We start from the raw sequence: 12,621 nt of genomic DNA, 5'->3' as shown, positions 1-12,621 counted from the left end.
TGACACAAAATGAAATGGGCGGAGATTTGAGATTTATGCCAGAATGAAATTGGATCAGAATGAAAGCTCGGCCAATCAACATGCAGTGATTATACTGACGTTAATGGTGGCCAATAGCAGCTAACAGAAGCAGTATGATTAAACAGAATGCAAGCAGCACGAACTGTACTGAATGAAAGCGCATTTGAGAAATGTTGCGCTAGTGGACTGTGTGAGTGTATGGAATGCAATTGCGTTGGATGAAAAGCAGATTAAATAAGTCCCAGTACCCAGTACCGGCATCAAAATAAGTCCCGGTACAGAGTACCAATGAGTACCGGCAGAATTTCACCCCTGGATGCATCAAATTAGAACCCAGTTTAAAATCTCCTGTTGCCACTTTGCATTAAAACCTTGAGTGTGTAATAGTGCACTTGTTTTAGTGCTAGTATGGTAGGTTAGCACGGATACACACTTTAGGTCTCTACATTCGAGTTGGACAAGCCAAATGAGAAGGAGGCCTGTTGTATTCACATTTTCTTAATTTAAAAATCAATACTTTTTTTTTGTTTATCTGTGAAATCTATATAATAAAAAGCTGAATTTAGTACAGTGGTTAAATTAGTCAGGGTTTGTGAGATTAATTGAAAATTAAAATGTTTTGCTTTGGACATAAAATGTTAACAGTATTGAACAACCATAGTTCAGACAGAAATGACTTCTGTTAAAATATAGTATTTTTTATTATTATCACAATGTTAAAGGGACATCAGAAGCGGACGCATGCATATTCTTTTCAGTTGTTAAAAACTCAAGTCCTTTTGTATTTTTTTTTTTTGTTATAATCGTTAGTGTTCTAATTTGAGCGCAAGTCGTGCCTTTTTTGTTTAACTATTATGCACAACAGTGTTTTTACTTATTGGGTCTTCTGTTAAAAAAAAAAAAAGTGTTCTTTATTTTGAAAAATAAAACATCAATGCATCGCTTATTGTTGGTAAATGCCCATACGATAATCAAATACAAAATGAGGGTGTCGATTGCACCACTATTTTTATAGTAATATAACATAATATTAATATTAATATTTCAGATGTCTCCCAACATTGAAGAGTAGATGTAGTTTGGTTTTAAACTTTTGTATACCGACTGGTCCAACAGAAAAGCAAAGGGGGTGAAGTGAATTTCTTCGGTGAGCAAAAAGTCTGTGCTGGGAAAAAAAACTGGTGTTTGTAACATTTTCAGTAATAAATCTTTGTGCCGAGATGGCTGACGCACACAGTAAAACATTCACTACCACCACAAAGGGCAGTGTTGAGCCTTTAGGCAATCTTGACTTCCTTTTGACATTTATTTTTACTGATTTTTCTGTCAACAGTATCCTGAACTGCTTGTTGCCTCATACAACAACAACGAGGATGCCCCCCATGAGCCAGATGGTGTGGCCCTTGTGTGGAACATGAAATACAAGAAAACCACACCAGAGTATGTCTTTCATTGCCAGGTATGATGCGAGATCCTGTCGCGCCGAATGGGTGGTTTTAGCTGATGAGTTTGGCCCTCTGCCAGTTGTTTCCTTCTGCTTTTCAACATCGTGATTTCATTGAGCTGGCATGCGCCTGAACCACATCTATTTGCAAACACATGTTGATTGAGAACATGAAGACTAGCAGTTAAAAAGGAATCCTCTATAGCTGCATTTCTCACAGCGTTTACAATGTTTAAACATGTTACAAAGTTCTGAGGTGTTCTTTTTTAAATTTGTATTATTCATCTTTTAAAAGAGAGCAAGAAAAAATATGATAATTCTGACAAAATTGATAGAAAACACAGAGCTTCTCTGTTGCCATGCTGTTTAAAGTATATGCCCTAAGGTACATGGAACAAGACAGATAAAGTAGAAACACATGGGCTGCCTCAAACGGATACAGTTTGAAAAGGATTGTAACATCGACAAATAAAAACGCCTGAACTATTTTTCCAACCATTTAGCTCAAGTGGAAAAGGATTTTTGTTTTTGAAATGACGGATTTTTGAAAAATCACTTGGATAAATTAAAACTAGCATTAAGATCAGATGCTGTCAGATTACTATCAAGATTACGTTTGTCACTGTAATGACTCCAAACAGTCGATCAAAAAGAATTTTAGAAACAGTAAACTAAAATTAATAATGTAATTATGTACCACATTTTACAGTCCCAAACACCCCCCCACCCCCTTCTTGTAATGTGAATTAAATGGGCAGCTTTTAGTCATGGAAATGTCAGTAGTGCAAGGTAATGTAAAAACAAGCAGCATGCCAGGTGCAATTTTAAAGCACACAATGTTACTTTGAATTGGAGCACTTGTATATTGTTTTTAGCAAGTTGTCGTATGTATTTAGCATTGCCCTTGGATTGAAGATGACATTTCAGTATACTGCCTAACTGATGTAATTTCCAGAAACCTGACAGTTTTTCATTCTACAGTCATCAATTTAAAAAATATACAACACTGTGTATTTTTTTCCTTGCAGTCAGCAGTGATGTCAGCTGCCTTTGCAAAATTTCATCCAAACCTAGTTGTTGGTGGCACATATTCTGGCCAGATAGTTCTGTGGGATAACCGCAGCAACAAGAGGACTCCAGTGCAGAGGACTCCGCTCTCCGCTGCTGCACACACGGTATGATGGAAAGGAGATTTGCAGCAGATCACATTCTTCATGGCGGAGTTATACAAATACTAACCATGCTTTCCATTAGTTCCTACTTAAACAAAACTATCCCTTGTAAAAGTAAATAATATTGACCTTAAGCAAAGCCATAATGTTTTCCAACGGTAGAAAATTGAAAGGAAAAAAATTAAGCCAGACCCATTTGAATGAGAAGTGGGTTATTGTTTAGAAACAATAAGTGGGTTACTTTTTCTTCACTACTGGTTGTAAATCATAAAGATTCTGAACGCTTTATGTGTCTTATTAATTTAATATGGATACATTTGTAGCTTTAGCTGTATTTATTAATAAGCAGGTATTTATTTTCTCTCCTGTGGTCGATGCAGCATCCAGTGTACTGTGTGAACGTGGTGGGTACTCCAAATGCTCACAACCTGATCAGCATCTCAACCGATGGGAAAATGTGTTCCTGGAGTTTGGACATGCTGTCTCAGCCACAGGTACTGTATGGGCAATTAGAACGCTGACTTCACTCTTTTCAAATCATTTAGGTACAGAAAAATGATTTTTGTAAACTACAGTGTGTTTATTAAAACAGCCTGACTTAACTGAGCAAAACAGAAAAATAATGTTAAGGACTGTAGACCCTTTCTTAAAAATGTCATTTTCTGTGTTGTTCTTCAGTTTAAAAATTAGCTTTGATCACTTTTGGTCTTCAGTAAGACAAGTGGCACTTTTGTGTTTGGCTAACTATGGAGGAAATTGTCTGGGATTTCATTACAGGTATCTTACAAAACAAATGTTAAATGTTGTCAAATGTGTGTTACTGAATGTAAATGTGACTTTACTGAATCCTTTTGGTAAAATGAGAACAGTTTGAACAGCCGTTTTAAGAAGCTAATGTCCTCACGCACCTGTCTGTTAACAGGACAGTATGGAATTGGTCCACAAGCAGTCCAAGGCTGTAGCTGTCACCTGCATGTCCTTCCCCCTGGGCGATGTCAACAACTTTGTGGTGGGAAGCGAAGAGGGCTCTGTGTACACTGCATGTCGTCATGGAAGGTACAGCTAAAAAAAAAAAAAAAAAAAAAAGTTAAACAAACTAAAGGTTTTTATTCTGTTGGAGGAATTCTGAAGAAACATGTGTACTTAATGCATGTAATATTTTACATTGAGCTAAAATATTGAAAATAAAATGACTGCAACTGATTAGAAAGGCCTCTTTCTGATTTGTAACCGTCCTTTGATTGGAATGATATGTTAAATACTGCGTAGGAGTTCAGGATATCCAATCAGATTACATTGTTTAGAAACTTTTTCTAAGCTTCAATTCGATATATAGTACTTGAAATATTGGCATGTGCATTTCTTAGGATCCCTAATTATTCTGTGTTGTGTTTGATTGATTCACTTGTGATGGCTGGTGATGTGTGGATTATTGAACTTTACATACTATTATATAATAGGGATCCTGATAGTGATGTTAGAGTTGCTTATTTCTTTCACCAAACATACTTGAGGGCTGGGGAAAGGACATGGACTTTTACTTCATTTTTATTACAAAGATCTTATTCAGAATAGGTCATTTAAGGATGTGCAAAAATAAGTTGCCAAGTACCAAAAGTCGAGTGCTTTAAATGCTTTGCTCCACAAGTGGCAGACTAATGAAAGCCCCAGAACATGCATTGATTTGTTTTTACTTTCTAAATACTGCTTGAATAACTCTGCTGCTGCTAAGAGAGTTAAATGTTTCATGTTTTAGCAAAGCTGGAATCAGTGAGATGTTTGAAGGCCACCAGGGACCGATTACAGGTATCCACTGTCACACTGCAGCAGGACCAGTCGATTTCTCCCACCTGTTTGTCACCTCATCCTTTGACTGGACAGTGAAACTGTGGACAACCAAGGTACATACACTGCAGTTATTGGACCTTTGTAAATCGGACATTACTGTAAGCTGTATTTGTTTATACAAACATGAGTCACAAACAGAGGATATGAATTAGCTTTATCATACATATTCATTTATGGTGATTGAATTTATTTTCTCAGTAGGCTATGGCACATTATCACTTAAGAAATGAAATGAACTGACAAGTAACTTTTTTTTTTTTCTCCGCATACTACCCTTTGCTATTAAGATTCAGTGCAGTATGACATGAATGTAATTGTTGTATATGTCTGGTGAGATGAGTGTAGGAGTAACAGTTCAGTGTAATGTATTTTTTGTCTCTGTGGTGCTTGTTTACAGCAAAGCTGTATTTTTATCTTTCAGAATAACAAGCCACTGTACTCATTTGAGGATAACTCAGACTATGTTTATGATATCATGTGGTCCCCAGCCCACCCAGCCTTGTTTGCTTGTGTTGATGGAGTAGGCCGGCTTGATCTGTGGAATCTCAACAACGACACAGAGGTAAGAAGAGTCAGGTGACAGCTTCTCAGAGCAGTGCTGCCGACTGAGACTAATGATGTGCTTCTGACATTTACCTGCCTTGGTGAAAAATTACCAAATTCAAGTCGTAAAGATTCATTCACACCTTGTGGAGAGGACAGCTTACATATCAACATTTTAAAGTAAACACAGGACAGTTGCTAGGTGTTCTTATGCATCTTGTGTATTTTATTTGTGGATACGTGTACATGGTTTTTAAATGTAGTTAAGTGACAGAAGCTTACTATTACATACTTTTTGTACTATTTATGTGAACACTTTAAGGCACTTGAAATGTTCAATATAGCAGGTAGTATAACATACAAACTATGCAAATAACTTTCCCAGACAATTTCATAGAATCGTAACAGATAGGATAAGCTTTACATTAATAACACATTGACCTCAATTTACATGTTCACCTCCCTGCTAAGCTTGTTTTTTCCCAGTCCCAAATCCTGTAATGTGTTTGTGTCAACAAGTCTTTAAAACTTGTAATACAAGGTTAATACATTTAAAGGGTTTGGGTAGAATCATAGAATATAGCTGTCATCTGTAAACCAACAACTCACACGACCACAATATGGTAGCAATCTTAGGTCACAGGTAAGAGAAGTGAAAATTCTGATATATGGGCATTTTGAAATCAGCTGTTTATATTACATATATACATTGTTTTATGAATGACGCACAGTTTAACATTTCCCACACATATCTTTAAAAAGCTGAATGAAAATGTTTGTTTTAGGTACCTACAGCAAGTATAACAGTGGAAGGAAATCCAGCCTTGAATCGCGTGAGATGGGCACATTCTGGCAGAGAAATTGCTGTTGGAGACTCAGATGGGCAGATACTCATTTATGATGTTGGCGAGGTTAGTGATTCTTGCATTATAATTTACAGAAAGGAATTTGTTCATTTTTAATGCACATTTTGTAGCATCTTATTTCTTCATAACTTCAAAGCTCTTTTCAGAATGGCTCTCTCTAGTGTACTGGGGTTTGGGATCTGTCCTCTAAATCACTGCAGGGTTTAAAAAAAAAAAAAACACAAGAAGTGCTCTGGCTTTTCTGTTCCATACCACATCATCATCATGGATCGTTATTGCTGTGCTACCTGTTTGACAATGTGGACAATAATCCTTATGCTATCGGTGCACTAGAGCGGACATTTTGAAAAGGGCTTTGAAACAGATTTTAAGTGTAAAAAGTTGTTGGGATGTTAATAATGAAAATTAAAATTACAGGTATGTTATTTAAACGCTGTTTTTAATATTAAATATTATTTTCCCTCAATTAAAATCACATGTAAAACAACATCATGTGCCTTTTATCAGTGCTTACCTATTGCAAATTGTCTCCAGTCTATTTTACCTCTGTGACTCTAGACAATTCTTAGCATTTCTAGTCAACAGTTAAAATAGTATTTACTTGCCCTATTCTTGTCACGATTTTTCTTCATAACTAACAGTTTATAACTGTTTCCAGTATTTTGGTTTGCTATGATTTTAAACGCAAGGCCCAGAAAAGCACTGCTTTTTCATGTGTATTCTGTTTAACACAGTGACCCTGTTAGAAATAGTGCCTGTGGGGACAGCTTCCAGACAGTGCTTTAAACATCCATAACAGTTATGAATTGAAAGGTCATCTTTAAAGAGTATGTGTAGTGGTAGTGCATGTAGAATCATTTCAATAGAAAACACATGGCTAAAAACTTCTGACACAATATGAAGCCCCTGCTCAACCAATTTATGACATAAAAGCATTAACCCTTAGTGGTCCATTTATTCAGCACTTGTCAGCCGCGTCAGGTCCAATTTATTTTCACACGCGTGGTTTATTTTTTTCCCAGAGTAAAACAGGTTTAAAAGGCACTGAATCACAAAAGGTCAGTACTGCATCAACAGCCAAGCCCACCCCTTGTTTGCTGTGTTTTCCACATACCTCTTTATAGACGTGCATACTGATAAATCCTCTCCTGATCACTCGTTTTATCACCAAACTCTCGTCATTTATCTTATCGGTCTTTGCTGTGTGGCATTGCAGCAGGTTTTAGCCTTGTCTTGCATTCATACCCCAGCAGCTCTGCCTGCATGTTCATTTCGTAGCATTCAAGTTCAAAGTGGTCCTCACACACTAAATAATTTCGGCCAAATGGAAAAGTTTTCAATGTATGCCCCATTCTCAAATTAGTCATTTATTGATATGACCACCCGTTCTGAATTAATAGGCTTTGGCACACAAAATAACTTTTTTGTCTTCTTTTTACATTTATTATTCAAGCACCCAATAGCTTTGCACTCCCCATATCGCACACTATGGGTTTTCGCTGCTGTATCCTATAAACCCACGCATCTTTTGGTCTATCGGGAAAATCAACGACTTGACGTCATGTTGCTGTCTCAAAGACTCCAATATGTCAGCTCCCTCAAGTGTTACTTGACCCAGAAAGTTGACAAAGAAATAGATTTATGAAGCTTTTATTGGATATGCGGAACCTTTAGAGAGCTTTGTTTTGTTTGGGTACTGGAACTCTAAGGTGTAACAGAATTGTGTATCCTGATCTTGCACCAAGGCCAGGATGTCATTTATTTTTAGCATTTTGTATAAAAGACTGACTGTTTTTGTATTGTTTATTGATGTAAATGTGAAATACTTGACTCTTAAGTTGTATCTTAATGGAGTAATAACCAAAGCTTTATAGTAATATTCTTACTGAACAACTTGCTTTTGTTTGTTGTTCAGGGTGTGGCTCTACAATGTATTGGCAATAAGAAGCATTGTAGGGACTTGCGAGAAAGTTTAAATCCTTCATTATTAGCCATTTTAAATATCAATTCCAATATGCATTTTTTTTTAATGTTCGATTTAATTCTTTCCAACAGCAAATCTCAGTTCCGCGCAATGATGAATGGACACGTTTTGCCCGCACGCTTGCAGAAATCAATGCCAACAGAGCGGATGCAGAAGAGGAAGCTGCTGCGCGTTTATCAGCCTGATTTACTGGATAAGAAGCGTAGAGAAGGGACCAGTAGCAGATTTTTGTACAACAAAACATAGTTTGTTCGGTTAGGTGTACTAGCCACTATATCAAAGAAATACACACAATTGTGTACTTTTAAACTTGTTTTTCTTTTTAAATCTTTCAGCAAGAATGGTCAGTTTTCTAAGACAAAAGACACCTTGTGTGCTTTACTGGGTGTTTATAAACCTCTAGCTGATACTGTACACACAGGTCTCTATTTAAAAATAGTTTAATAGTTTAATAGGGCGATCAAACTAAAATGCTGCAACAATTTATCATATTGGGCTTTTGCATTAAATTAGCATAAACTATTAGATCAATGATTTTGTTAATTCTACCAAAAGCCTTAAAGCTCAAGATGTATTATCTTGGAGAACTCCAATTACAATGCCAAGTTTTGCATCCTGGCTCTTCAGGTTAGCTGCATATGTCATTGTATTGGTACATACTCTCCTCATGCTTTGCATTCCCTGTTTTGAGGCTCATTTAAACTATAGCCAAGACCAAAATTGCTGTCATGATTGATAAATGTGCTCACTGCCTTTGCTGCTATGTCCCTATGAAAATGTAGTAATTGAATCTTTTATTCATCATATGCAGCATTGTAGTACGCTCTTGTCAAAACCTAAACTGTTAACCTAAAGTATGTATTTTTACACAGAACCTACTTTGTTAAAATGCAGCTCCAATTTGCTGATAAAGGCATGTAATGAATAAGAAGTAAACCCCCAGGAGTAATAATGTTGGAGCATGAAATATGATGTAAACATTTTCCTCGAATGATTAAAAGTGCATAAGGTAAACGTTTTCAGTAGTTCATATTGGCATGGTGTGAAACAATATTGCTAAAAGAAATAGTTCACCCTTAAATATGATATGTATTAAAAACTATAGCATGAAGAAAAAAAAATCTGTTTAGGAAATGTAGTTCTACTGTTTTCTTGTCTGTTTGCAAGTTTCATGTTGTGGCCATTGATATGTGACATTATTTATAACATTTGATTTTGTTTTGTTCTAAATACCATTTACTTGCCCTGTTAATTGATTGGAATTACAGAAAATTCCAAATTAGAAATTTCTGTTTTTAAAATAAGAAACACAATTCAGACATTAAATATTAATGATTTACTTCAATAAAATACATTACAAGAAAATGATACATGATTTAAAATTATTTACTAACACTTCTGTCGTGATTTTTTATTTTAATAAAACAATTTTAAAACATCTGTACATCATTTTAAGCAACTCCTAACTGCAGCAATGCTAAATAAATTCTTTAATGCCATGATGTTTCTGTACAATATGTACAGTTACACAAAGCAAATCATAAAGCACTATTCATGCTAATATTTAAAAAAAGTTAAATGCAGAAATGATGTCTTGAATTAGCGGTTTCTCAAAGCAAAAACATTTGTTTCAGACAAGTTATGAAAGAAAAAAACATGATTTATGGGACATCTTGGCTCAACCAACATGCAATACATTAAAAAAAACTGCCTAATTTTATATTGCAGATTGATGCATTTAAGACCCTTGGGATTCCTTCGATACTGGTGGATGGATTGTAACAACACCAGAAGACTTAAACTTTGGCAGATAAAGACCAAACTTGTTTTCTATTCCTGCAAATGTGGCGGCAGCAAGTTTATATCCACCAACATGGTCAGGGTTAGCTGGAGGAAGTTCATGAATCCTGGATTTTGGAGTAGGCTCTGAACCAGCAGGCCGGCTGTAAAGATAGAAAAAAAACAGGTGTACAAAAAAACCCCAGATCCCTAACAGTAAACTAGTTAGATACATGTTACTGTTCTAGTAAAATTTGAATGACTTGTGCACTTACCTTCCTCCAAAATCAACGTATAACCACCGCTGTAAGAGTTCATAGGTCACCAGTGTAACACCAAACTGGGGAGATGATCGGAAGACTCGAGCTGCAATAACGTGGATAAAATTACTACTGTATATTGGCATTTGGATCCTCAAATTATTGTACCAAACAATTACATTTTTGATAGCATGTTCTCGTATCCCGTAATGAAACCTCTCGTTTAAGTCATCACATACCTCCTGCTCCTTTCCAAAGGGCTCTGAATCCCTCTTCTTGAAGGATTTTTCTGAAGCAGTCAATAACACCACTGTATGTTGTCTGCCCAGCCCGAGCAGCCACCTGAAGTCTTGTCTTAATGACATCAGCAGGGGTCACCAGAGAGGCAGCGGGTACACCTGAAAGTGTAGGTTTTAAAACATTATGAAAACTGGACTTGCATGCTACATAAATTGTGTTTTGTTAAGTTCTACAGGATCTTGCAGATAAACTCTCATACTGCAAATCAGTCACAATATTAAACCGGGTTCCGTACTCTATACAGAAGAGGTGCATTTTAAATCAAATGAGACCATTTGTTAATTTGAAATAAGACATCACTATTGTATCTGTAACAAAATAAAAATGCATAAATTAATCTTACCTCAGGTGTATTTTCAGTTGTATTAAAACATACTTTTAAACATTCAACAAAAACAGCCTTCAGGTAGAGAATTAGGTACCTTAAGATTTCATTCTTATTGATCGCATTTTGTTTGAGGTCGTGGTGATTCATTGGATCAGTACAAAAGTGGACTTGTATCATGTTAAAAGATGGAAGAAAAAAAAATGATGGAAAAATGGCCTAATTCTTCAAATGGCAATTCAGTACTTTTATATAGGTATTGAAGTATTTGGTATTACCTGCAATCGCACCAGCAGTGAGCAGCTGTAGAGCACCCAACTGACCATGCTCATCAGTTAGCTGTGTCTTTGTGTGTGCATATACTGGAAAGTAAATAGCAGAGAATGGGATGTCACGTAGAAAACAGGCTTTTGCCCCCTGTCACAAGAGACACAACAGACCGGAGGTAAAAATACATTAGTATATTTTCATAAAAATCATGCATTTGTAATACAAAATATACATTACATAAAACATTGAAAGCAGTAATTGCATAACTGCTACTTTGTTCTTACATAAATATATGTACAGTACGAATGTCTGCCTTTGTTTTTTTACTGTGTAAATATTTGTATAAGGGAGAACAGCAATAAATAGGGCTAAATGTTCACAACACAGGCGATTTTGTAGGTGCCCTACTACAATAAAACACTAAATTCTAACCAACATAGATACTATATTTCTAATTGCATGCAAAAACCAAACTTCAAGCAATCCACTGACAAATTTAAAAAGGACCCCTGACATTAATTCCTCTTCTACAGCTACCATAAACACATGTTTATTGTTGTACTGTAATTCTTGAATTCAACTACGTCGCACTGGGCAAGGGCATCTGCTAAGAAATGAAGAAGAAGATTAGGAAGCTATTAGAGTTCATTCTTTGAAAAGTCTGCTATGTATTTTGACTAAAGCCTTGCTGTGAAGACAGTATTTGAGGTAACACTGCATCAAAACAATCGCTAGCATAAATCTTCACTACCAAAGAACAGTCATAAGTTGCTTTTCATAAACCAACACAATGTGGCCTGTACTAGGAGACTGTTAAATACAACTCCCTGTGGTTTGGCACAAAAAAGCCTCGAGTTCTCAGGGTACAGTAGTGAGCATTTTTTAATATATCACACTGTGACACAACAATGTGGTTCAGTTGTCTATTGTAGGACTTCACTGTAGTGGAAAGCATTTGGAAAACAAGGGCTGACTTTTGTCTGCTCTTCATTAAAATACGTATATTTAGAAAAAGAAAAAAAAAAAAAAACTGTTTTAGTAAAATCACAAAAAATAACATGCTTGTAATCTTGAGTTCAAGCAAGCTGTCAAAGCACAGTCTCTTGAATCCAGTACTTCTGCAAAGGCTTGTCTGCACACTGAAAACACAGTTCAGCTTTTTTTGGAACAGTAAACAAGTCAGTGGCATCACCAGCAAGGTACCATTCCACCTACATTAGGTGGAGTACAATGACCGCAAATCTATTGATGCCAACTAGCCAACAAACAGCCTCCTCAAGTTTCAAAATACATTGTGTTCAACCACAATTACCTCAATATTTTAAAAACATTCCATAAATTGCTATTTAAATTAACTAAAATCTATCAAAAAAGGCTAATGTAAATACAAACAATAAATAATGTGAATGAGGCACAATATCTATTTTGATTTGGTTAAAATGATCAATTTTATAAATATAATAAAATTATTTGTTGTGGTAGTAGTATACTTTATTATAATACCACCTTAAAATAAAAGGAAGCATGTCACTCCTGTAATGCAACCTACCTTATAGAGACCAAAGAAACCAAGGTCTCGCACAACACTGAGGGCACTGACTCTGGGGCCAGTGGTGATCTCTCCAGCAACCTGCAGTCGGATCTTAACAATCTCCAGGGGGTTTGTGAAGATTACCTGGGAACCTCCAGCCTGGGTGGTTGAAAAACATGTTAGATTAGCACATTTAAAATAAAATAAGAAAATATGGAGGGCAGGAAAACTCAGACAGCAGACTGCATTTAAAAAGAACTAAAAGACTTAAAAGGTAA

The 12,621-nt window shown here is 35.9% G+C and overlaps 2 protein-coding genes across 15 annotated transcripts in view; one reads left to right on the top strand and one right to left on the bottom strand.

Moving 5' to 3' along the window:
- Nucleotides 1-9,221, top strand: part of LOC121322223 (cytoplasmic dynein 1 intermediate chain 2) — a 32,112-nt gene extending 22,891 nt beyond the window's left edge. For 11 of the 13 annotated variants that reach the window (XM_041261875.1, XM_041261868.1, XM_041261867.1 and 8 more), the window contains 8 exons: nt 1,355-1,480; nt 2,494-2,640; nt 3,018-3,131; nt 3,560-3,693; nt 4,394-4,538; nt 4,907-5,047; nt 5,814-5,939; nt 7,950-9,221. In XM_041261875.1, the coding sequence (XP_041117809.1) occupies nt 1,355-1,480; nt 2,494-2,640; nt 3,018-3,131; nt 3,560-3,693; nt 4,394-4,538; nt 4,907-5,047; nt 5,814-5,939; nt 7,950-8,063 (1,047 nt within the window). In that variant the 3' untranslated portion in view covers nt 8,064-9,221. The remainder of the gene's footprint in view (nt 1-1,354; nt 1,481-2,493; nt 2,641-3,017; nt 3,132-3,559; nt 3,694-4,393; nt 4,539-4,906; nt 5,048-5,813; nt 5,940-7,949) is intronic. The other 2 variants (XM_041261876.1, XM_041261873.1) reach the window with 1 other exon arrangement.
- Nucleotides 9,222-9,254: 33 nt separating this feature from the next.
- slc25a12 (solute carrier family 25 member 12) overlaps nt 9,255-12,621 on the bottom strand; it is a 30,488-nt gene continuing 27,121 nt past the window's right edge. Inside the window, exons 14-18 of one of the 2 annotated variants that reach the window (XM_041261877.1) lie at nt 12,362-12,502; nt 10,821-10,959; nt 10,157-10,315; nt 9,933-10,023; nt 9,255-9,821 (exon numbers count right to left, since the gene is read on the bottom strand). In XM_041261877.1, coding sequence (XP_041117811.1) covers nt 9,617-9,821; nt 9,933-10,023; nt 10,157-10,315; nt 10,821-10,959; nt 12,362-12,502 — 735 coding nt within the window. In that variant the 3' untranslated portion in view covers nt 9,255-9,616. Of the gene's footprint in view, nt 9,822-9,932; nt 10,024-10,156; nt 10,316-10,639; nt 10,713-10,820; nt 10,960-12,361; nt 12,503-12,621 lie in introns of those variants that run through there. The other variant, XM_041261878.1, reaches the window with a different exon arrangement.

This window comes from Polyodon spathula, chromosome 10, assembly GCF_017654505.1.
Source record: "Polyodon spathula isolate WHYD16114869_AA chromosome 10, ASM1765450v1, whole genome shotgun sequence".
In the NCBI taxonomy this organism is placed as follows: Eukaryota; Metazoa; Chordata; class Actinopteri; order Acipenseriformes; family Polyodontidae; genus Polyodon; species Polyodon spathula.
Note: the sequence above shows the minus strand (reverse complement) of the source record. Positions and strands in the feature narration are given on the sequence as shown.